The sequence below is a fragment of the Gambusia affinis genome, linkage group LG17 (genome assembly GCF_019740435.1).
Source record: "Gambusia affinis linkage group LG17, SWU_Gaff_1.0, whole genome shotgun sequence".
Classification (NCBI taxonomy): Eukaryota; Metazoa; Chordata; class Actinopteri; order Cyprinodontiformes; family Poeciliidae; genus Gambusia; species Gambusia affinis.
Window position 1 is genome coordinate 5,368,103 of NC_057884.1, and position 24,506 is coordinate 5,392,608.

A 24,506-nucleotide genomic window follows, 5' to 3' on the forward strand; every position below is an offset into this window, starting at 1 on the left:
ATGTAAATGTTCATTAAAATGTACTGCCCCATTTTGAAAAAATAAAATAAATTCAAAAGTTTGTCTTTCAGTCATATTTTTTACACTGAAGCATATATTTATTTTTTTAAATCAAAGAACACATTTTCATTTTGAAATGGTTTCAAATATATTTTATGTTAATTTTACATTTCAAAAATGTTTCTACTTATGATGTTTTCGCATCAGCCAGTCCTTTGCACTGAAAGAAAGCATCCTGGCATGGCTCACGTCCAAGGAAGCTTTTCAGCATGTCCATCCCATCCACCGCGCCTCCAGCTTCTAGTATCACCCTCCTGTACTCTTTCCCAACCTGACAAGACAAGCGTGAAGACGTTTTATACAATATAGGATCAGGTGGAAATCAGAATTAAGAAGCAAGCCAACCAACTAACCTTTGGGTTCATAATGCCTTCCTTTTTAAAACGACTGAAAAAAATGTCCATTGAGTAAACTTCGCTCCACAGATAGCTGTAGTACTGACCATCGTATCCTCCGGCCAAGTGGCTGAAACTGGCTGTCATATTGGTGCCTGCAAAAATCATCCACATATTTTTTGACGCAAAGAACGACACGCAAAATAGTTTCACAAGAGCTGGCTAGTCACTGAGGAGTACTGGGATGAAAGTGATGGAGCATTGTCCTCCACAAACATCATGGTCTTTTTCAAAGATCCAGTCTTCTTATTGTCTTCTAATAGCTAGCAGCGGTTTGAGAGTTGATTTTGAGACAATATTCAATCTAAACTGGCTCATCTTCAGTAATACCAACTCATACCAGTACCCTCACCTCCATCAAGCTTGTGTCTGACTCAAAATGGAGCTCTGTGCTCATTACTGATTCACCCACCAGACCATCCATCACTGCCATTTTATAAGTCAAGTCAAGTCAAATCAAAGTTCATAAAAACTTTTTGAACTTTGATAATGATAATTCTTGGCCCAGTCTATATGCTTCAGTTTATGTCTTGCTCAGTGGTGGTCAAGTTTCACCCTTCCTTATGTTGGTCATGTCTCTTAGCTATGAACATATTGTACTTTTTGGTATTCCAGGAACATTGCAGTTACGGGATATGACAGTGCTGAGAGATAATGGGTTGCTGATAGCTTCACACTAAATTCTTCTCAAATCTTTGGTAGTTAATTTATGTATTTTTTTCCTCAACAAGTGTCTTGCAGGACTTGTGATCTGTCCAGGGTGTACCCCGCCTCTTATCCATTGACCACTGGAGATAGATGAAGTTTCTTGCAACCCTGTTGACTACTTCCAAAAAAAGCTTGATGTTTTTCTCATCACTTCCCAATATCTTAGCAATTTCAAGAGTGCTGCCTACCGCTGAGAGTCTTTTGGTCATTTTTACTTTACAGAGTCAAGTTGAGCATGGCTGAATAAGACAAGTTTACACTAGTCAGTGTTCACTCTAGTGCTGTACAACTTTTACAATCTAGCTGTTATTAGTAGAACTAACCAGGTGTAGCAGGAATACCGAGGATGTCCAGGCAGTGCTGTGCAAACACCTGAGCTGTATCTGCACTTGGACTGGAGTGAAGGGACTGGTCCACTTTACTGAGGACAACCTGCCGCAGGTTCATCAGACCTACAAACACATCAAATTGAGAGAGATTCTAAGCATGCACCTTACAGAGAGTTGTAGGTTTAAGAGAATTCGGAGCGTCTGACCTGTGTTTGCTACTCTGGATGCAATCAGTTTGTCAAGCAAATCATCCGGGACCGGCGTCCCATCCTTGTAGTGGCTTGACATCCTTCTTAGTGGCTCCTTCTCCCAAACCCAGTTCTCCAGCATCTGGGATGGCACTTCCACAAAGTCTGTTTCCACCTGTGTACCGCTGAATTCCGAAAACGTGGCCTGTGTCAAACAAGCGCACAAATTCATCTTCTATTGCTGGAATAAAATCAAACCATGCACAGAATGCAACAATGATGAAACTGCTAATTGTGGAATTGACACCTTGGAGCAGAGCTCATGCATCACGTGGCCAAACTCGTGAAAATATGTCTCCACTTCATGGTGTTGGAGGAGGGAGGGCCAGCCTTTTCTCGGCTTTGTAAAATTAGCCACCATAGCAGCCACCGGAAGCCTGCGTTTTCCATCAGGTCCTCTGCATCCTGGCAGGAGGCCAAAGCAAGCAGCGTGGCCATACTTCCCTTCCCTACAGAACACGCAAGTCAGCATTTACAAGACTAGAATCAGAAGCTCAGAAAGTTGCAGTTTGTTATGACAAAACTTAAGAGCATAAGGATAATTCAGTGTTTTTAGAGGTTGACACAGGCACCATCTTTACCTTGGGTGCAAATCCAGGTAGAACTGTCCAATCTCCTCCCCCGTCTCAGAGTCGTGAGCTGAGTAAAGCTTGACATCTTCGTGCCAAACATGAGCGCCCTTGACCACTTCAAAGGTGAGGCCCAGCAGCTCCTGGTAGATACCAAACAGCCCTTCTGTTACCACCTCCAGGGGGAAATACTCAATCAGTTTGTCTTTGTTTACAGCAAACTTGCACTGCTCCACTTGGTTCATGTAGTAGGGCAAGTCCCAGGCATTGGTCTGCCCATCGAACTGGAAGCCCTTCATCAAGCACTCCCTCTTCTTTAGTGCAAGGATGTACTTTCTCTCCTTGATTCCAATGGGTTTTAGTCTGTCGTGGAATGCATCTGCAAAAGATGGAAAAGTGAAAAGGCTTAGCAGACTAACATCAATGTGTGCATGATACATTTTCAGGACTCCAAGCAGTCAATTTGACAGCCTCCCCATGGTGTTTTGTGATCTGTACAAGTTTCTTGTGCAGCAAAAGAAAAGACAAACATATATGGCGCCCCCTACAGCTAAATGCAAAGAACAATTGCTAGAAAACACAGATTCACTGTGCAATTTGGGGATATATTTGTAATGAAGTGTGTTTATATTGACTAGCTTAAATATTTAAGCATCTCATGGTCTAATCTGTAACTTCAAAAAATAATGGGGAGCAATTTTTTTTACCACATCCACTGATAAGTTACAAACACTCCTATCTGAGGAAAAAAGACTAATTAAAATGTAAGTAGAGTTAACAAAAACCCACCTGAATTATCTATCAAATGCAAGGAACTGATCTTTCCTGAGAACCAGACATCCATCTGCCCCTTATTTTCACTGTTCTTTTCTTTTTTCGAAAATAAAAAAAATAGCAGAATTGTGCTTTTAGGGTTGTATTACAATATTTTTTATGAGAGATTTTTGAATAGCTCAAGTGTAGTAAACATGTTTGCATTTGTATTAATTTCACTAGATCTCTTTGTAACAGTGATGTGGAAACCAGTTAATCATCAATGGTGCACCCAGTAAGTCCTCCTCTCCGGAGATGCAATTTGATGTAGTCTCACTTCTCAGATGCCAGAGCCCTAAAAGTTTACTGTGTAGCAACTGTACTCATTCAGGCCAACAAATATCACTGGTTCATATGCTGATAATCTCCCAGGGGCCCCTATAACAACAGTGTGGTTGCAATTTAAGCATTGATCTGCTCTTGTCAACTCATATTCATTACTTAAAAATATTTAAGTCTGACCTCATTTTATATAAGACATGCATAGAAGGCACAATTCTGTACATAATATTTCTGTTTGGTGTACAAAATATGGGCCAATACAGATCTTTGTCATTTCTTTAACATATCAGTATTGGACCGATAAGTAAAACTGGGCCGATATTATTGACCCGTGTTTATTTCCATCTTGTTACTGTTTGTGTAAGAAGAACATTGACATGCTGAGGAGGCTGCTACTACCTCCTCCACATGGAGATAGTAGCTCCTCCCTGTGGAGGTAGTAGCTTGTTTACCTTTACCCATAAACAAGTAACAACAATAAAACTCAAGTCACACCTTAGTCCTACCCCTAACTCCTCCCTCTCTTCTTACCTTGACCCAAACTTTAAAAATTTCCCCTACCCTTTGCCTAACCCAAATCCTTCCTCTGCCCTTACCCTGACTCCTTCCCCCTACCTTCATCCTACCCTCAATCTCTGGGCTTGATGTATAGCTCTACTTAGATTTGCCATTTTACCCATCCCTCAGTGTTGTAGTACTCGAGACTGGACTTGGTCTCATTGACCTGTGTGAACCTCCAAGCGCTTGAGGAGGGAGCGGTAGAGAACAGCTGGCCGGAATTAGCATTCATAAATCGGATCAACCTTGAGCTAAACGCCCCTTACTCCGCGGAGCACGAATATCCAATATCCAACTAGAAATCAACTGCACTGTGGTCGGTAATATAATAAAAACACGGGAATGAAGTTTGTTTTGGTCTGTGGCCTTTAAAGATGGCGCCGAGCGACTGAGCAGACATAAACGTCACAACAGTGACGTCAGTTCCAAAGCTCTAGCTCCCCACGTGACCGTAAGTCTCACAAACAAAGCCTCACAGCAAGTTGTTTCTATGTAAACATGACTCCATTAGTGCATCATTTCTACCGGATTTTCACAATATATCAACTACTGCAATGGACAGAGGAACTGACAAGTTCATGTCATCATGTGGGAGGAAGTGACTGGTTTCTCAGTCACAAGCTGGTTGCAAGCCTGAGGCCAGCAGGTGTCAGTCAGTTATGGTAGATCTGAAATTTGGTTTGATGATGTTATGTATGGTAAATGTAAGGGCAAATCTTCTGAAGTTGGGATATAATTAATTTAATTTCACATAATTGTCACAGTAGAAGCCATTTGTTTGTTAGAATTTTATGAAATATATTTGTTCTATGTGATGTTTGTTGTGAATGACGAACGAGGTAATTGGTCCAATGTTTAGAAACTATAGCGGTAAACAAAGGTAAAATAACCTGAACAGGTGATCAACTCAAAACCACTCCTACATTTTTACGCTCTCTCTCTTTGTAGTTTAAGCACACCTGTTACCGTGGCAACCGCCTGCCTGACGGGAAGCATGTGTTTGTGAGACGGACCAAGTAGAATGGGCATCAGCCAATGAAAAGCGGCCTCTGTGGTGTTTCCGTTACTACCCCTCCCCATCTTTCACTCGCACGCGGCGCTCCAAGACATGCACAGTGGTTTTCTTTTATCGGCAGAAGATGTCTGTCTAATCGTCAGTAATAGAATTGCGCTGCATGAATCATAAGAAATCCGATGACGACAGCTAATTCAGCAGCGCTTCGCTTTCACAGACGGTGAGGACTACGTCTAACTTTTTTCGTCACTTGGAAAAGAAGCTCAAAGAAAGGTAAGCTCCGTTGACGTGATATTAGCAAAGCTAGCTGTACAGAGACATTTATACATGTAAAAAAAGTCACTCACTGCGCTGAATTATTGTGCGGAGGTGTTGACTAACTGTGTCGCATATGTGGGACAACACTGTGTCCAAAAGTCTGCAATATAGTGATGTGTCATTCACGAACGATCCGAGTCTTCTGTACTTCTCTTTACTAAGAAGATAGGACTGGAGCCTCACTGAGAGCCGTTTTTTGTTCTTGTAATGCTCTGTGTACGCTTAGCTATCATTATTTTATTTATTTATATACATTGATATTTATTTAATTAGCAAATAAATAAAACACAAGAACGAAAGAGCACGCTGAGCATGCGCATTGCTCATTGATTGTTTTCGTTCAAAGTGGCCTGGCTTTCCTTCAAAATGGCAGCTGTAATGTCTGCCATTATGGCAGACATTACAGCTGCCATTTTGAATTGTGCTGCCTGGCTTCATGCAGTGGGAGAGAGGGTGAGAACAGTCATGGTGAGCGCCTTGTGCTTGTTTACTTCTTGCATGTTGCTCTTTGGTCAGTGTTCATAGTTGAGCGTCAGGGCATTGCCTCAATTGCTATGTTTAATAGTGCAGATTGTGGTGATTTCTGACATGAATTCTAAGGACAAATGCCCAGGGCGTTATCTTTTTAGATTTTTTAGATTTCTTTTAATATTGGCTAAATTTATTTAAGCTCTAAGTATTTAATATCTAGGTGTTTGTATGGGAGTGTGAATCTTTCAGATCAATTTGATTAGCAATTTTGATCATATTTCACATTTTATTGTGTAATGTAGCGCAGGGCGCTGGTGTTGGTCTTGACTCGGTCTCAGACCCTGAAAGTCTTGGTCTTGTCTCGGTCTCGATACACTCTGGTGTTGGTCTTGTCTAGGTCTCGGGTTAGGTGGTCTTGACTACAATACTGCCATCCATTCATCCATCGATTTTCTGTACACCATTGTCCCTAGTGGGATTGGGAGGAGTGCTTGTGCCCTTCTCCAGCGAATGTTTTGGGCGAGAGGCAGGGTACACCCTGGACAGGTCGCCAGTCTGTCGCATTGCCATTTTACCTTGTTTCTTATATCAAGGCTACTTTATAACCTCTCCATAGACTGCCATGTTATTGTGGTGAAGGGGTTTGTGTGCCCCATTGATCCTAGGAGTTCTGCTAGTAGTGAGGCTTAATCAACCTTGTCTGAGCCGTCCTTGGGTGAGTAGAAATGGCTGAAACACCCCAGGATTCCGAGGTTCACTACTGATGACGTGTTCAAAAAGTTTGTGATTTAAAAAAACCCCAAAAGAAACATGTAATTAAGAATTAAATCTAGGCCTGTCACGATAACAAATTTTGCTGAGCAATTAATTGTCTCAAAAATTATTGCAATAAACAATACTATTGTTATTATTATTATTATTATTATTATTATTATTATTATTATTATTATTATTATTATTATTGTCATTGTTACCTTTTTACACTGATTTAATTGAATTGACATAATATTGCATGCGATTTCCTGCCAAAGATAGATACACTTTATTTTCAAAAGAACACTTTACACTGGAACTGATGAAATAAACAAAACAACAAAAAACAAAAATAAAATTGATTCTCAGTCTCCATTAACAAAAATGTACTTGAATAAAAACACCAAAGTGTAAATAAATACTGCATTCAACCAAAAGAGTGCAGATTATTAAGTCTGTTTACCATATTGCCCTTCTGTAATCATTACATTTAAATAGAGAAGATGGAACATCGACTACCTGATGCAATAGTTCACACTACACGTTAGTTCACACCTACATTTTCCCCTTACGACAATCTTAGAACTTTGGCTGTTCTTGCGATTTCGTAACCGATCATCCTGTAGTGTGTGGTGTGTTACGGTAGATCATCATGGCCACTCCAATCTAAATCAGGGGTTTCCCAGTACCCCGACTCCACATCAGAAAGTGTGGATTCCCCTCCTGCTTTCTGAGGGGAAATTAGAGGCGAATCCCAAACAGCTGACACAGCGCAACCCGAAGTCCAGCGGACATTAGAAATGATATGTGGAAACAACATTATTGTTTATTCAACATTTAGTGCAAAGAACATAGACATGAAAGGGGAGGAGTTGGAGCGAAATTGTTACCACAGTTGATGAACCCGGTAACTTTTCACCTGTTCTTCATTAACGTGACATAAATAGGTTATAATGATTTTCATTTAGTCAGGACGTTACGCTGACACTAGACCCACATGGATAGCAGGTAGATGGTAGTAAAGCTTTGATTAATGCCTGGTTTTAAAAGCTACTAGTCTAGTTAACTAGACTAGTAGCTAGTAGCTTTGTGTCCATTGTTGGACACTACAAACCCGATCAATCCGTTATACCTAGGATTTCTGTCGGCTAATGTGTGGTCTCTCAGGTTTTGAAAATGGGCCGACAATCGGACGACAGCTCTAAGATCGTGTAGAGTGCGCTGGGGATTACAGTAAGGATATGAGGACGGGAGGGTCAGTGGAGAGCACCAAAGTTGAGTCTTTTTTCATTTAGTGTCATCAACAGAAAGAGAAAATCCCGGAAGAAACGATAAAGCCGATAGTTTTAATTTATTGTACGATTAAGTGATTTATCGTTTATCACAATAGGCCTAATTAAATTCAATGAAACTATTGAAAAAATACATTTAACTTATTTCTGCCTCATTTTGGGGTTTGGTTAAAATTGTTTTCAAATATCTGAGCAGCTATTCTTTCAAATATGTCTTAATTTAGGACAGTTAAAATAACTTTATGATCAGAACCAGATGGGAAAATGAAATGCATTACAGGATTTTATTCAACACAGCAAAGAAAGCTTTATTCTACAAAATTGTAGCTTAATACTATCCTATAAGATTGTTCCAGTAATTCTATTTATTTCTGTACTATCAACAAAAGAAGGTGAGCGTTGACCGGTGCCGTACACCAAAACGTTTTGGCCAATGCATCAATTCAGGGGGATGTGATTGTGACACTAAACCATCCCTGACCCGTAAACCTAACCATTACATATCTAACCCTAATCTTAACCAAAACTCAATTCACACCTTATTCCTAAACCCAACCCCTAGCCAAAAACAGCAGTTCCCCTTGTGGGGACCGCAAGGAGCTGTGGGTCCCCACAACTTCTCACTGTGTCCAGAAAATGGTCCCCACAATGTTTTAAATACATGTTACACACAGACACTCATTTTGATTTCTAACACAAGTAACACAGCTGTAAGACATATACCGTGGCATGCTTATATATATATATATATATATATATATATATATATATATATATATATATATATATATATATATATATATATATATATATATATATATATATATATAGATATATCTCGAGGTGTCAGAAGGCTCGTACCTATAAAGCCGGACACATTGCCTGTGTGTTTAGCCATGTTAATCTCCAGCACATAGTTTGCATGGCTGCTGTAACCGAGTAAGTCTGCCACCTTTGCCCTTAGTTGGATTAGCTGTTCAAGAATTCCCGTGTTCACCTGGGGAAAAGTAGAAAGCAAAAACAAAAAAACAAAACAAGAAAAACACCTGAATCACATTGCCAGAAATGACTAATCTAACAGAAAAATTAAGATTTGAAAGTTTAAAGCTATTCATAGTGTTTGAACGGAATCCCTGAATTATCTTTTTAAGGAAGAGAATGGGGTTGTTGGTAAGTGGAATTCCGGACCTACCTGTTTACACCTGCTGTGGAAAGCCGTTTCCATCTTCCTCCGGGTCTCAGGATTGTGGCACCTCTTCATCAGAGGGTGGTAGTGGGGATATTCCAGGGTCACCTTATACTTCCCCTCTGCTGTCCTCTCCAGACCATTGAGATAGCTCTCAGCGAGGCCTCCTTCGCCAGGTGAACAAAGTGAGAATGAATGTCTTGCGCTTCTTCGCATGGAGGCACTGATTAATGTAAACAGGCTTTTACCCAGTTCATGCTCGGAAAAGACAAGAAATGTATTGTCCTCATTCAGATTTCTGTTGAATTCTATGGAGAGGTCACTGATAAGCTTGGAGGTTTTTTTTACTTCCTGTGGAAAAATGAAGAAAGACATTTTTGATAATAATGATAATAATTTGAGACTTTGGATATGCAACCAATGAAAACATAACTACAGACTATTTAAAAACAATCTTTCACAGAAAAACCAAAGGAGCTAGCATAACATACACCCAGCAAGGCAAAATACAAGAAAATCTTTTAGAGCATATTTAGACCTGAGACTGAATGTCAAGAAACTCCATTTATGAAGGCAGTGCAGGTCTGCACAAAGCTCATAACCTATTCTCCTTATTCTCAGCATCCAGCAGGAAGCGCCAGTTTCCCACTGTCTGCACTTCCATAAAAATAACCAATAGCTGGCCCAGGATATTGTACAGAGTTTCATCAATCATACCTTGAATTGTCCTACAATTACTGATGTGGTACAATAAATGTTAGAATAAATGTTCATCGTTAATATCTGTGAGATTACCTGCTGTATCTCTTTAGACAGATGCAGTCCTTTCCTCTGACCCAGCGTAACCAGTCTGTCTAAGAATCTCTTTTCTTCAGTTGAAGGATTGTCTTGAAACTTTTTCTGCAAAAACACACACCACAAAAGACACCTTATTGGTGGATTTGAGGCCATTCTAAAAAAACAAACAAAACAAAACAAAATGTTTAGTAGCACTGACTATATGAAACAATTATTTTCCATCCAAGGATTAATCAGAACTAAAAAAAAGGGGGCAGTATCCCAATTGATGATCCATGAGATGTTTTGTTGTATTTTCCAGTAACAACATGTACCTGCAAGGCCGTCATACGCTTGAACACGTCTTCCCTCATGCTAATCTCCACGTCAAATTCAGATAGTTTCTTGTCTGCCTCTGTGCTCGCTGATCGAACCTCCTTGTTGGGACAGACGTACTGAGGGAAGTCAAGAACGTGGCGGGATGCTGGGAAACACAAAGGAACCACTGAGAACCTCAAGTATTTGCATACGATATAAAATATAAGCAAGGGAAAATCGCTACAACAAAGCAGTCCAGTGGTATCCAAATGTTTTGCGATCGGGGCCAAAATTGTCGAGATGAAAGAAAAATGTGCCTTTTTATGTTTTATTTGCTCAATGTGAAAGATCTTTTTGAAAGAAACAAAACAAACTTTTGTTGAAGAGGGATCCGTAAACCATCGTAGATTCAAAGCATAGAAAAGGTTTTCAACAATTGTCACTTTAAAAGACAGGCAAACTGTTTCCTTATGTTTTGAGTTCATTGTGGGCTAGAATACTTTTTTATTCCACTAGAATATTGAAATCTGCTTTCCAGTAATAGTTACTGGACTTTGTGGTTCTGTTAACTTTTTTTACTTTTAATTTTAACTGCCTTTGAAACTGTTGCCCTAAAATATGGCGCATGAGCACCTGCATCAAATGGGATGCCCATAAATTCCATTTCTTTTCATAAATTTTGAATTTTCTAAAATCATTTTATTTGTATGTGTGCATCTGAAGGCCTGACTGTGCCCCTAAACAGTTAATTAAAAATAGCAAGAATAAAACTCAATGTTTAGTTTGTGCTGAACAGGTTCTCACTGTCCACTAGAGGCCACTGTAAGCTCATCATGCAGAGCCAAAAACCGTGAAAGGCTTCATTATTGTCAACCATACAGCTGTATTCAATGTATTCAAATGTATATCCATTGGCTTAAATAGCAGCCATTGGATATAACAGCTATTCTAATGTTTAAAAGTCTGTGTAAAGAGAGTCCTTTTCTTTAAACGACTTTCAACCTTCAGGCTTTCTATTGGCTATAAGTATGTCATGTGACCAGAAACAAAGCAAAACGGTTTCCTTTTCACACAAGCTTTTAGTCTAATTTGGCTCATTCATCTTTATTTTCCACTGCAAAACAAGATCAGTGATTTACAAACAACAATTTCTCTTCACACTACTTGTTCTGTGAGTGAATAAATGTTAAAGTTTCTAAACCGTGAGTCGGTATAGGGTGGATGAGATTTATATGGTTTCCTCCCCAGTTATGTGGTATCGCTTCTCGGCCTTTTGGCTAAGATCAAGTGTAGTATCTGTTCTTATCAGTTTAATATCTGATACGTCCCCTACCCGGGGACCATATATTAAATTGATTTTTGGAGCAGGGAGATGGAATAGGGGCTTGCTCCGTCCACTCCACGCATCGACCTGGTATTGCAGTACCTCCAGGAACGGTGCACCCCCCTTTGGATGTTAAATGAAAATTATAAAATACAGCTACCAGATTCGCAGGCCTCACCTCGTTCTTATAAATTTTTGGATTGAAAAACTACAATTTCTTTGCTGCCAGCCAACCCAATACCCCAGCCGGGGTCAATTATCTCTTACAATTAAGACAGATGTAGGTGAAATATAAAATAACCACCTGTCAATCACTTACTGTCTTTAGTTGCTTTGAATCTGATACGCCTACCTTTGTTGACATCGAAATTCTATGGATATTCTTATGTAATGTAATATATCCTAAATGTCTTAACTTCACAGTAAAAAATAAAAAAGTCAAAATTCTTTTTTTTTTTTTTTGAGTTACATCAATCGCATGACAGTGATCACATAGTGATGCAAAATCTAAGCAAACATAGATAACATGTGAAAAGAACACTTTTACTGCTACATAGACAAGAGGAATTTAAAAGGGCAGATATTATGGCAAACAACAAAAATACAAATGACACTCATGGAGAAAACATCCCACATTTTATGGAGAGAAAACAGTAAATGATACTAACCTTTGCTATAACCTTGGGCATACAACTACAGGTGTAAACATAATTTGTCTAAAAGAACTAAACTTTTAGTTTAAGGGCAACTGTGGTTGTATGGTAGAGTAGTCGTCTTGCGATCAGAAGGTTGTAGGTTTTCCTGCACGTTTTTCTCCTGCCACATGTTGATGTGCCTCTGGGCAAGGCACTTAACTCCTTATTGCCTACCAATCGGTGTATAAATGTGTGTTTGTTTGTGAGTGCAAATGGGTGAATGTGACTCTAGTGTAAAAGCGCTTTGAGTGGTCAAAATGACTGGAAAAGCGCTATATAAGTTCAGTCCATTTACCATTTAAACGACAGAGACACAGAGGCGGTCTTAACCGGTTTGGTGCCCTGGCTGAACAACCACACTGGCTTTACAATGACTCAGACGTGTGTACTTGATTGGCATCGGCTTAGACCCTTCAAACAAATGGACACAGCAGAGGCTAGGCTTAGTTTTTCATTTAACTGTATTGACAACAACATAAAGCTAATTTTACCTTCAACCACCAGTTGATTGCAGAGAATTTTCTGGCAGGGTGAATGCAAAAATTGGATCTCTAAAAGACTTCCTGAGCGAAAACAATTCACCTTACTCACATGCGTAGTCTAGCTTAGCGTTAGCCAGGGCTTCCAGTGTGTTTTCAGCAGAGACACTTTCTACGTCCAGAGATCCGACATCGTCGTAGACCTTCTTCACTCTGGCTATCAACGTGTCTGTGACGATCCTGATCTCGTCCGGGGAAAGATCCCATCTCAGAGGGTTCCTGCTGTTTTCCTGAGAGCAGTCTCTGGCGGATATCACCGACCCCTGTGGAATCTTCATTCTCAGGTGATGTTTAGAGGATCTGGAGGAAGACGGTGAACAGTCCATCTTAGTTTCTATGTAGTAGAACAAAGTTTCCCTTTAAAATAAATGCCCATGTAGGTGCTGTGGTGGCGCAGGGGTTAAGCACAACCCAATTAAGGAGGCCTTAGTCCTCGACGCGGCCAGGTTTGAATCCCGGCCTGATGACCTTTTCCGCATGTCTTCCCTCTTTCTCGTTACCCACTTCTCTGTCCTAGCACTTTCAAATTAAGGCTACAAGAGCCCCCAAAAAACCCTAAATAAAATAAATGCACAGAACATCGCAGAAGAATTGGCATCCCTTGAACTTTTCCCCAATTTTTCGTCTTATAGCCACAACCCTCAAGGAGTATGTCGTCGGGATTTGATGGGATAGAAGTACTGTGAAATTGTGGTCGTCGACATTTTCTCCTAAACAGGAATTAAGGAAGACTTAAAAATTAAGTCTTACCAAATATTCCCAATGAAGGTTCACCAGTGAAGGAGGGCTCGATTCCTGATTTTTCTCCCAGTCTTGGCCTCTGTCTCGGATTGTTAGGTCTTGGTCTTGTTTGACCAATTGGGCAAAGACCGGTTTGAGACTCAACAGTTTCTGTAGCTACAACCCAGTAGCTTGCCATCATCAGCATGTGAATTTGCCCTTTGGTATTTCAATTTGAGACATAAAGGCCAATATAAATAAAATAGGTTATTATTAAAACAGTGATCAGAGCACGGCTGCATCCCACCACCTGAGAAAAAAAAAAATGATATTATCATTGCTAATGACAGTGAAATCTTGTTGCACGTGAAAGTGATCAAGTTGCATAATATCGAGTGATTGACTCTTATAATGGTAATCATGTGTTAATGTGACAAGTTTAGCTGAACTCATTTCCTTAAAAAAGACTGGGATATAGCAGCAGGTTGCAGTCATTAAACACCTGAAGGCAAAGATAAATGTGTCTTGAGCGTCTAGCAGTAGTTGACGCGCAAGTGGAAAGAACATGATATGGTGTCCCAAGCGATATACCACTATATTCCTGACAAGTTGGCAAGTTAAACTAGGAGCGTACGCACCAAGCCTGAATGCTTGACCCACATTTTTAGGGGATCTAGTGGCTCTGGTGTGGTTTCATCAAAACCTTGCATGATGTGTTTGTTGTAGTTTACCAAAATTAGTCCTCAAGTATGACTAATTAGGGCAAAAGGAGCTCCAAATCAGCAAACAACCCAAAAATTATAATTTCATTTCTCTTCTACACTTCTTTTTAATACACGTGATGAAGCAACATTGAAGACCAAAGAACAGAGCAGACAAGTCAAGGAGAGAGTTTAATGCAGATTTAGTTTATAAGACATGCATCAAAAGCTTTCAGTCTCTTACACAGCACAGTGCATTCTACCATTCAATGATAGAAAAAGTATTACACAACTGCAAACATACAGAAGAAGCTAAGGTGTCAATATTGGGCAAGTTTTATTTATATATGTTAAAAGATTACGGCTACATCTAGCGATTATTATAGTTAGATTAATATTGATTAATATCGATTAATCAAACAAAACAAATAAAAATTAAACAATCTGCACATTTTCCAGTGAAGTCTTTTATAAAATCTTAGAAATACAAACAATATTTCAGCTCCTCTTTTAAATAAGAAAATAAACATTTTACTGCCTAAAGTTGAATAATAAGATTCCTTTAGTGAACACTTGACCATTTGTAGCAAAGAATGGATGTGTGGCTAAATAAAACAAATACTAACATCAACATGTGAAAAGGGTCCTGGGATGATCGGTTGATTATTTTTTGGTTTACAAATTAATAATTGTATAGCAAAAGCTGCTTAATATGAGATTCTTATGATCATTTTAAAAGAATTTGAACCGGGTGTAGCTAAAACTAGGCCACTTGAGAAGTTTTGAGTAGAACATATTTAAAGAGAATTTAACAAAAATAATCTCAAATCTAAAATGTGTACAACTTTGACTTAATTACTGGTCTGAGACTGTTGTTCCTCAAGCAATCAGCTTATTTGAGTCTGTATATTCCAGTTAACCGACTAATCATTTCAAGATAATATCGACCGATATCAATGTTAGTGCACATATATCATGCAACCCTAGTTGAAATTTGAAAATATATGAAAAAACTAACAGATGTAAATATTTTCCTTCATCAGAGGTGTCACCGAAGCGTTTGCGGACTTTCTTTTCCTGCTAGTTAGAAACTTTTCCCATGTCCAGCCGTCGGTGTAAAGTTTCACGGCACAGCAGCGGAATTCCTTCACCCCAAGTTATTCCCAGGCCGGAATAACCTTCACACAACAGCTGAAAGTTCACAAGAAATCTTAACGATCAACAGCAAAACCTCTGAATGTCCCTCACACGCACACATTTTTTCTTAAACATGCACGTACGACCGTACAAAGCGGTAATCCTGTAATCGCACACATGTTGAACAGCAGGAAGCAGATGCTCGGCATACCTGCAAAGTGTTCTGCACACTGCAACCATTAACGCACACATGCCACCGGATTGTCATGCGCTTATGTCTTTACCAGGGCAGAAAACAAAACTCTTCCGGGCTTACTGTCGCTACTACAATCCCAGAAGTTGCGCTCCTGTTTTCTCTTCGCGTGTGTGACACGGGAAAAAATAAAAAGCTCTCGCTTCCGCAGAGCGCATGCGCCGGGGGAAGGAAACACTCGCCCCGTCCTCCTGACGCGGTGGCAAACAGACATCTGAGGAGCTCAGGTAAGGTGGGCGGGAGGGAAGACACCGATCATTATCTTTTAACGTAGTTATTACGAATACGCAGGTTTAATAGTTGATGCTTAATCAGTTCGGAGATGTTTTCTTCTTCACCTTCTCAGAGGGTTGTGTTTGTTTCAGTCTGCGTGCAGCATCACTCCGGCTGCAGAGCATTGTAGTTCAGATTACGCTGTTTTAAAAGCAGCCAACGCCCGGCTGCGTGTCATATAGCCCGTCAGAGCTGATAAATGTGTGCGTTTTTTTAACAGCAAAAAGTGTGCATTATGAATGAAAACACCCCAGTTCCTCCCTCACAGCTCCCGCATCACCGCATGTAATATGTGTGTATCAACACACACACACACAACACACACACGGTAAGGGAGGAGTGGGAATGGCATCAGCAGGTGACGGACATATGAGGCAGTGTTTGTGTTTTTTCAGCATACAGACTATGTTCCGACTGTTATGCCCCCTCCCCCCAACCATTTACCTTAATTTTAAATGTATTAAACTTAAGTTTATCTTATTTTAAAAGAAAAATCTTTTTAAATTTACTTAAGCTAAAAACTTATCTTCATATTGGTTCTTGTTATTGGCCTCGCTAGATACTGCACCAGCTATCCAAACAGCTAAACAATCTTGAACAATGAAGAAACTCCGGACAGCGATGACTGGTTAATGAAGTTTACTTCAGTAGTAGTTCAATTTGTGAAACTGTAACATACAGAAATGCAATGTATTACAATCTAGGCTTTACAGAATGATATAAATAAAATAAAGGACCAACATGGCATTGACTTTCAATGAAATGAGGATGTTAGCTAGCGATTAGCAACAAGAAATTAGCATATAAAAACGGACTCATTAGCGTAATAATAACGGGCTATAAACATACAACTTTACACAATACCATCATATCATGTAACATTACAGGTGTCTCAATGTTTTAACCAAGTAATACTCACAGACAATGCTTTAACAAACACCAAGAAAGAACCAGGAGGAGTGTGGAGCGGCCGTTCGATTCTGGTAACCAAGGGCAACAATGTAGCACTTCCTGTCCATATTCTTCTTCTACTATTAATTCAAACAATAACTTAAAGTGACCACAAGGTGGCGTATTTCAACTAATAATAACACTAGCAATATTATACACAATAAACATAACACTCCCCGCCTGGGAGAATACTATCCCACATTCAAATTAACAGTCACTGAATTGCTCGGGGGACAAAAGCAGAACCACTTCGGTCACAGGGCGCGAAAAAGTCTTCTTAGTTCCCGCATGAGAAGTAGTTACTTCAACTTTCCTGACAAGTCCGTCCTTCCCTGGGATGGTCTTGGAGATAATAGACATGGGCCACTCGTTCCTTTTGGCCTGAGAGTCCTTGAGCAGAACGATGTCTCCTTCCTTGAGGCTTTGTTTCTTATCCTGCCATTTGTGGCGCAACTGCAGAGTATGAAGATACTCACGTCTCCATTTCGACCAAAAGATATCAGCGAGACTTTGAACCCTTTTCCATTGTTCTTTCAGAAGTATCCCATTTTCAAAGTTTCCAGGAGGTGGTGGCGCACATCCTGTTTTCATGGTGAGCAGCATCGACGGCGTGAGGATAAGAGGTGACTCAGGATCGGTAGACACAGGAACAAGAGGACGAGTATTCATGATGGCACAGACTTCAGCCATAAACGTAGACAACAGTTCGTGGGTCAAGATTGCCCTTTTACAATCTTGGAACATGGAGTTGAGGATGCGCCTGGCAATCCCGATCATTCGCTCCCAAGCACCACCCATATGTGATGCGTGCGGAGGATTGAAGATCCATGAGCAGTTTTGTTTGTTCAAGTAGCCTTCGACATCTTTGATGGAGAGATCCGTCTCAACCATTTTCAGTTTGTGAGAGGCGCCGATTAAATTTGTGCCGCAATCAGACCTGATTTGTTTTGCTGGGCCTCTGATTGCAAAAAACCGCCTCAGAGCGTTTATGAAACTGTCAGTGCTCATTGTTTCGATTAACTCGATATGTACTGCTCTCGTAGACATGCAGGAAAACATGACGGCCCACCTTTTGGAATTGGCTTGACCTCCTCTTGTGCGACGGGTGAAAACGTCCCACGGCCCAAACACATCCACACCCACGTCACGTGAATGGGTGCGACCTTCATCCGCTCAGGAGGCAAGTTTCCCATCTGTTGACATTCAGCTTTTCCTCGTAACTTCCTGCATGTGACACACTTGAAAAGAGCAGTGCTAATGCTTCGCTTTGGCTCCCACCAGCCAGAATCCTGCAGCTCTTATCGCGCCTTCTGTGAAATGCCTCCTGATGTTTCACAGATCCATGGTAATGGCGTATCAGGAGGGTACCCAAGTGGTGTCTGGCTGGAATGATGAGAGGGTGAGTGGTGTCGATACCCAGTTCAGCATGTGTGATTCGGCCCCCAACTCTTAAGAGTCCATCATTGTCCAATATGGGGTGCAGCTTCCAAAGACTGCTTGAGAGGGGAATCTTTGTCTCTTCTGATATGCATTTTAGCTCTTCTTTGTAGTACTCACTTTGAACATTCTTTATGACACAAATCTTTGCCTTTGCCATTTCTTCTTCTGTAGGTCGACAAAGGTGCCAGCCGTGGCAGCTGGATGCTTGGTTGGAGTGATTGAATGAGCGAACAACATGAATCAACTGGGCTATTGCTCTGATGAGAGCGCTGTAGTTTGAAAACTTTTCAAAACATGTTGGAGCGATTGCTGGTTTTGTGACACGAGTCAGGTTTGTTGTCACCAAGGGGCGTACTTCTATGTCAGCAGCAGGATCAACAAGGTTGTAATTTTCAAAAGGAGGTACCTGTAGTGAAGGCTTGAGGAGGAAGGCCGGTCCTTCCAACCATGTTGTGTTGCTCAGTTGGGCTGCTGTCACAGAACGAGACCCGTAGTCTGCTGGGTTGAGCCCAGATGGAACGTACTTCCATTGGTGAGGGCGTGTCGACTGGAGTATGCGTTGGACTCGGTTATGCACGTACACATAGAATCTTCGGGTCTGGTTGTATATGTATCCTAGCACAACTTTGCTGTCCGTATAGTACTCAATGTTGTCAAATGAAATGTCCATTTCTGCTACTATCAACTCTGCAACTTCAACTGCGAGCACTGCGGCACATAGCTCGAGTCTTGGAATCGTGAGGCCTGATTGAGGAGCCAACTTGGTCTTTCCAAACACAAATCCAATTTCTGTGCTTTCTGATGTTGAGACTTTGATATATGCAACGGCTGCAATGGCTTTTACAGACGCATCAGCAAATATGAAGAGTTCTCTTTTTTGGGCGTTAGTTGTGGAGAGCGAGGTGTAAGGACGCTGTATTTGCAGACTTTGCAGATCTTGGAGAGAGTCCTTCCACTTGCACCACTCTGCCTTTGTATCGCCGGGAAGAGGTGCCCCAGTCGTCGTCAAACTGGTTAGCTCTCTGAGTATTTGCCTGCCTTGGATTGTGATGGGGGCGAGGAACCCGAGAGGGTCGTAGAGGCTATTGACAGTAGAGAGGACGCCTCTACGAGTGAAGGGCTTTTGATCCTCGTCGACTTTGAATGTGAAAGTGTCAAGGCCAACATTCCACAACAGTCCCAAACTCCGCTGGACAGGGAGATCTGGTGCACACAGATCCAAGTTTTCGACATCTTTAGCTCTGTCTTCTGGTGGAAAAGCTTCCAGAACAGCTTCGCGGTTTGAGGTGACTTTATGTAGCCTGAGATTTGAACAAGCGAGAGCCTCTTGTGCTTGTTTTAGAACATGAACTGCTTCTTGCTCAGTAGGAAATGACTTGAGGGCATCGTCGACATAGAAATCTCGCTCTATGAACCTGCGCCAAGATCGGTCCCGAACTCTGCTTCACCAGTCGCTGCCGCTTTCTTGAGGCCATATATAGCGACAGAGGGGAGGGACTGTTCGAAGATGTGCACGCATGCGTACTCAATTATTTCAAGAGGACATGTTGTTATCTTTGTACCACAAAAAGCGGAGAAAGTCTCTGTGGCTCTTTAACAACAAAACAGTGAAACATGTGTTCAATGTCAGCGTTCTGATGCTACTTGTTCTTTTCTGAACCTCATGAGTACTCCGACGAGACTGTTGTTAAGGTCAGGGCCTGTGAGTAGCACGTCGTTGAGAGAGACTCCTTCATAGGGGGCGCTTGAGTCAAACACAACTCTGATCTTTGTGGGTTTCTTGGGATGGTAAACCCCAAACAAAGGTAAGTACCAGCATTCCTGATTGTGGACTAGAGACGGTGCGACCTCTGCATGACCTCTAGCGAGCATGTTCTCCATGAACTCCAGAAAATGTGCTTTCATTTCAGGCCGCTTTCCTAGAGAGCGCCTGAGTGACATGAGACGATCGTAAGCCAGCTGTCTGTTGTTAGGTAGACGTTGTCGTGGCGACCGAAAGGGCAGTGGACCAACCCAGCTGTTGTCACTGTCCTGGTAGAACTCAGAGTCCATTATTTGGAGGAACTGCATGTCCTCAACTGATGGTGCAAATTTGTGATCGTCAGGTGTGTGAGCGAAAACTTGTTGACCAATCCTGTCCACATTACATCCTGACGCTTGGAAGCTTCTGAGGCTGTGAGAGAGCTCAGGTGTTTCTGTGAATGTTTCTTTGACAGTTATCTGACTGTTACATGGTTGAAGATGACTTCACGACTGCTCTCCAGAACGTAAGTCTTGTAGCTGCTTACTTGTGTGTGGGTCTGTGTACACCATCTAGGCAGACGCCACCAACCACAACCCATCCCAGATCCAGTTTCTGAGCAAATGGGGAGTCACCTGGGCTGTTTACTTGCTCTCTGACTTTATGAACTCTCAATACGCCTCTGCCCAGCAGTAGAAGTATGTCAGCATCAGAGTCCAATGGTGGAATCTTGTCCGCGATCCGATGCAGATGAGTGTGGTGGGATGCAGCTTGGGTAGGTATTTGAGCGGTTGTTGGGAATGTCATTACATTCGAGGAGTGTTGGCAAAGGAAGGCTTAACTGTTCATTTATTGACTCCACCATGAAGCCACCAGCTCTTCTTCCTGAAACTCCTGTGAGCCCTGCACACGCCTCTTCAATGTGTAGGGATAACTTGCTCCTTGGATCCAAACAACTCAAGAACTGTGAACGTGCAAGAGAACGGTTGCTCTGTTCGCCCAAGATTGCATACATTCTCTTTGTTTGTTCTTTGTGGCCAGCAGGATACACATTGAGTATGATTTTGGAACATTCTCTGGCGCTCACCCTTCTCCGCACACCTCAGTACACCGAGAGGTGACTTCTTGACATCCGCTTTGCTGCTCTCCCGCCGTGCTGTGGGGAGGCGTTTTAGATTCTGCGGTGCTGGACCTGGATGGAGGGCAGAAATGTGATTATTGCTGTCACACTCCGTGCAAGTGATGTCTGTTGTACAGTTCTTGGCGAGATGATCTGTAGATGAGCAGCAGCGAAAACAGATGTTAAACTGTTTGATTATCTGTTGTCGTTCTTCCAAAGGTTTCTCTCTGAATCCTCTGCAGCGTTTTTAACGGGTGGGGTTTGTTGTGTATTGGACACTGTTTGTTGGGGTTTACTGTACTTGTGATTTTTCCTTATTTTCTGTTTTGTCTTGTACTTGAGTTTTGTGGACAGATATGGGCACTTTGGAAAACCTTTCTGGCATTTGTTTTCTCTCAGGTAACTGGTTTGAGCTGTGGAGGGTGAAGCTTGGGTCAGTTCGCTTTTGGCCTCAGTGCGAATGAAGTTAGCAAACACAGTGAAAGGCGGAAAACTGACGCCGTGATCACGTTTATACTTTGAGCCGTATGTCATCCACTTCTCTTGCAGATTGTAAGGTAACTTGTCAACTATTGGCTGAATTCCCCTGGATGTGTCCAAGTAAGACAAGCCTGGTAAATATCCATCAAGTTTAGCTGCTTCAAGCTCCAACATTAGGTCAGCTAAGTCTCGGAGTTTGAAAGGCTCTCTGGGGGTGATTTTGGGGAAGCTCTCTACCTTTTGAAAGAGTGCTTGTTCTATAGCTTCTGGAGAGCCATAGACTTCTTCGAGCCTGTCCCAAGCCATGGCTAATCCAGCTTCAGGACATCTAATGTTGACAGCTTTCATTTGTTTGACTTGTCTCGATGAGTTCTTACCGAGGTAACGTACAAGCAGATCTAGTTCCTCTCCTGCAGAAAGGTCCAAACCTGTTATAGCGGTTTTGAAAGATGATTTCCATGCCCAGTAGTTCATGGGTTGGTCATCGAAGCTTGTGAGGCCTGTAGTGATGAGCTGGCTGCGGGCTAGATACTTGGCCAGATCATAAGTTGGCTGGGTCTCGACATGGCTATTGTGTGCATGGTTCATTTTGGGTAACACTGGGGCAAGAGGAGCAAACTGCTTGAAACTGGCAGACTGGGGTTCACAAACTTCACTTTCAGGAGCTGCGTAGTTCATTTCTTGCTTTACAACGAAGGGTTGCAACGGGAGTTCTGGATTATTTATTTCAATTTGAACAGGGGCAGGTGACTCTGCTGCAGTGCGATTTGTTTGATCTAAAACATACTGGGCTGTGCGTGTTGCTTTATTTTCTGTAAGACATGACCCGTATGTTACACTGCGTGTTTCAAAGCCCAATTGTAGTAGTCCTGCTTCCAATGAATTTGCTTCTGCAGCTGCAGCTTCTTGCTCTGCTCTAAGTGCATCAAGGGTTGCCTGTAGACGTGCCTGTTCCACTTTGATTTCTATTTCTTTCTTTGCATATGTAGCTCTTGCTTGAGCAGCTTCGGCCTTTGCTTTAGCTCTTAGTAGCTCAATGCCAGCTGTAGAACTTGCCTTTGATGACTTTAGAGAGTGTACTGACTTATTTTGAGACTTTTGGGATTTGTTTTCAGACATTTTGTGGCTTATGATGACTGAATGCACTTTACTTGGCTCTTTGGGCTGACTGGAGCTCCACGTGATAGGTTCTCTAGCTTTGTTGCTTGCCGTGGTGCTGTCTTTTCACTGTTATTGGCCTCGCTAGATACTGCACCAGCTATCCAAACAGCTAAACAATCTTGAACAATGAAGAAACTCCGGACAGCGATGACTGGTTAATGAAGTTTACTTCAGTAGTAGTTCAATTTGTGAAACTGTAACATACAGAAATGCAATGTATTACAATCTAGGCTTTACAGAATGATATAAATAAAATAAAGGACCAACATGGCATTGACTTTCAATGAAATGAGGATGTTGGCTAGCGATTAGCAACAAGAAATTAGCATATAAAAACGGACTCATTAGCGTAATAATAACGGGCTATAAACATACAACTTTACACAATACCATCATATCATGTAACATTACAGGTGTCTCAATGTTTTAACCAAGTAATACTCACAGACAATGCTTTAACAAACACCAAGAAAGAACCAGGAGGAGTGTGGAGCGGCCGCGATTCTGGTAACCAAGGGCAACAATGTAGCACTTCCTGTCCATATTCTTCTTCTACTATTAATTCAAACAATAACTTAAAGTGACCACAAGGTGGCGTATTTCAACTAATAATAACACTAGCAATATTATACACAATAAACATAACAGTTCTTATAAACAATTTTAAATTTCACTTAGATCTTACATCTATCCTAATATATGAAACTTAACTTTATCTTATTTTAAAGGAAACTTTTCAACTAAAAATCTTTTTCATATTTTATTAACTTAGATCTTATAAACAATTTAAAATTGTACTTATATCTCATATCTACCTTAATTTTAAGCTTATTTAAAATAACTTTATCTTCCTGTTTTTTTATTTATTTATTTTTTATTTTTAAAAAACGTTTTAATTATATTTAGGTTAAAATAACAAACCTACTATTTCTTTAAACAAAATACTTCAGGTCAACTCCTCCAAACTCATGAACAAAACTGTTTTATTGGAAACTGAAATAAAATTAGGAACCCAAAACTTTAGAATTTAACATTTAACTTTATTTAAAGACAATTTCCACTCACTTTCCCTCCTAGCAGAAAAACAAACTTCTCAGGTTACATACCAGAACAATACCCACCAATCACAGACAATGGACAGCACAGCTCGGCACTTCACACCCAGAAGCTACACCTAGACCACTCCCACACTAGCGGAACACCAGCCCACCGATCAGCTGCGCCGCTTTGGTCCATAAAAGAAGACGTTCCGGACCCACTAATCCACAATTTGGGACGACAGAAGGACGCCGTGAAGCTGAACCCAACCACCGCTGCTTGAGATCCCGCCGCTGACCAACAACGAACAGTTTGGTTTTTTTTAGGTTTTTGTTTTTTTTTTAGAACTATTCCAGAAAATTAAACATCCATGCCGCTTTTAGATTTGGCTGTAGTTCTTTCCTTCTTTTCTCATCTCCTCTTGCTATCAGAAGCCGCTGAGCCAACAACAACCACCACCCAGAGCCAACCAGACGCACCGAACCGAACCACAGACTAGACCAGAAGCAACCACCGCCACCGCTACTAACAAACACCTGTTTACACCTGCTTCTTGGGCATGCTAGTTCCACCTTGCGGTGTTAACGGATAGTGTGTTTTTGAAACCAAGGACACGGCACGTATCAGCCTCCTCAGGTTCCGCCTATAGGAACAACAGGTAAGGAAAGCAACTCAGGAGTCTTAAATGCAGTCCAATCTTCTAGACGAATAGCCTCACACACACACAGCAGGTCCACACAGTAATGTAAACCGCACTTTTTCCGCTACATTAAATCAACAGTTCCGCTCTAAACCGCAGCTTAAAGATTTGCTAAACAGCCTGCAAGCTCCTTCTTAATTT

General features: G+C 41.3%; 2 protein-coding genes and 1 non-coding gene across 9 annotated transcripts; 1 reads left to right on the forward strand and 2 right to left on the reverse strand.

Moving 5' to 3' along the window:
• Nucleotides 1–76: 76 nt before the first annotated feature.
• Nucleotides 77–15,628, reverse strand: nln (neurolysin (metallopeptidase M3 family)). 7 transcript variants are annotated; one of them, XM_044095864.1, is made up of 14 exons: nucleotides 15,493–15,628; nucleotides 13,401–13,680; nucleotides 12,703–12,950; nucleotides 10,110–10,258; nucleotides 9,793–9,897; nucleotides 9,246–9,348; nucleotides 9,004–9,164; nucleotides 8,673–8,808; nucleotides 2,322–2,688; nucleotides 1,988–2,189; nucleotides 1,699–1,885; nucleotides 1,487–1,615; nucleotides 414–550; nucleotides 92–331 (listed from the first exon to the last, which is right to left on the reverse strand). In XM_044095864.1, exons 3-14 carry the CDS (start codon nucleotides 12,926–12,928, stop codon nucleotides 188–190), a joined length of 2,046 nt encoding a protein of 681 aa, XP_043951799.1. In that variant the 5' UTR covers nucleotides 12,929–12,950; nucleotides 13,401–13,680; nucleotides 15,493–15,628; the 3' UTR covers nucleotides 92–187. The 7 variants fall into 7 exon arrangements, with proteins under 7 accessions (XP_043951797.1, XP_043951799.1, XP_043951800.1 ...); XM_044095865.1 differs by having other exon boundaries at nucleotides 15,420–15,566; XM_044095866.1 differs by having other exon boundaries at nucleotides 15,525–15,552.
• LOC122819765 lies at nucleotides 11,350–11,540 on the forward strand. The gene has a single exon (XR_006368656.1). It is a non-coding gene; the product is annotated as a U2 spliceosomal RNA (small nuclear RNA).
• Nucleotides 15,629–16,283: 655 nt separating the features above from the next.
• LOC122819438 lies at nucleotides 16,284–23,125 on the reverse strand. Its single transcript, XM_044096174.1, has 6 exons — nucleotides 23,073–23,125; nucleotides 21,361–22,821; nucleotides 20,954–21,139; nucleotides 19,786–20,203; nucleotides 18,054–19,426; nucleotides 16,284–17,857 (listed from the first exon to the last, which is right to left on the reverse strand). Exons 2-6 carry the CDS (start codon nucleotides 22,583–22,585, stop codon nucleotides 16,893–16,895), a joined length of 4,167 nt encoding a protein of 1,388 aa, XP_043952109.1. The 5' UTR covers nucleotides 22,586–22,821; nucleotides 23,073–23,125; the 3' UTR covers nucleotides 16,284–16,892.
• Nucleotides 23,126–24,506: the final 1,381 nt, after the last annotated feature.

Excerpts from the sequence above, each read along its gene's own strand:
- nln (XM_044095862.1), bottom strand. The coding sequence starts at position 15,460 with ATGTGTGCGTTAATGGTTGCAGTGTGCAGAACACTTTGCAG. Across the intron at positions 9,349-9,792 it reads TGTCTAAAGAGATACAGCAG|GAAGTAAAAAAAACCTCCAA; the intron begins GTAATCTCACAG and ends ATTTTTCCACAG. Across the intron at positions 551-1,486 it reads CGGTATTCCTGCTACACCTG|GCACCAATATGACAGCCAGT; the intron begins GTTAGTTCTACT and ends TGATTTTTGCAG.
- LOC122819438 (XM_044096174.1), bottom strand. The coding sequence starts at position 22,585 with ATGTCTGAAAACAAATCCCAAAAGTCTCAAAATAAGTCAGTACACTCT. Across the intron at positions 21,140-21,360 it reads AGAAAACAAATGCCAGAAAG|ATCATCTCGCCAAGAACTGT; the intron begins GTTTTCCAAAGT and ends GCTCATCTACAG. Across the intron at positions 17,858-18,053 it reads TCCAGCCAGACACCACTTGG|CGGATGAAGGTCGCACCCAT; the intron begins GTACCCTCCTGA and ends TTGCCTCCTGAG.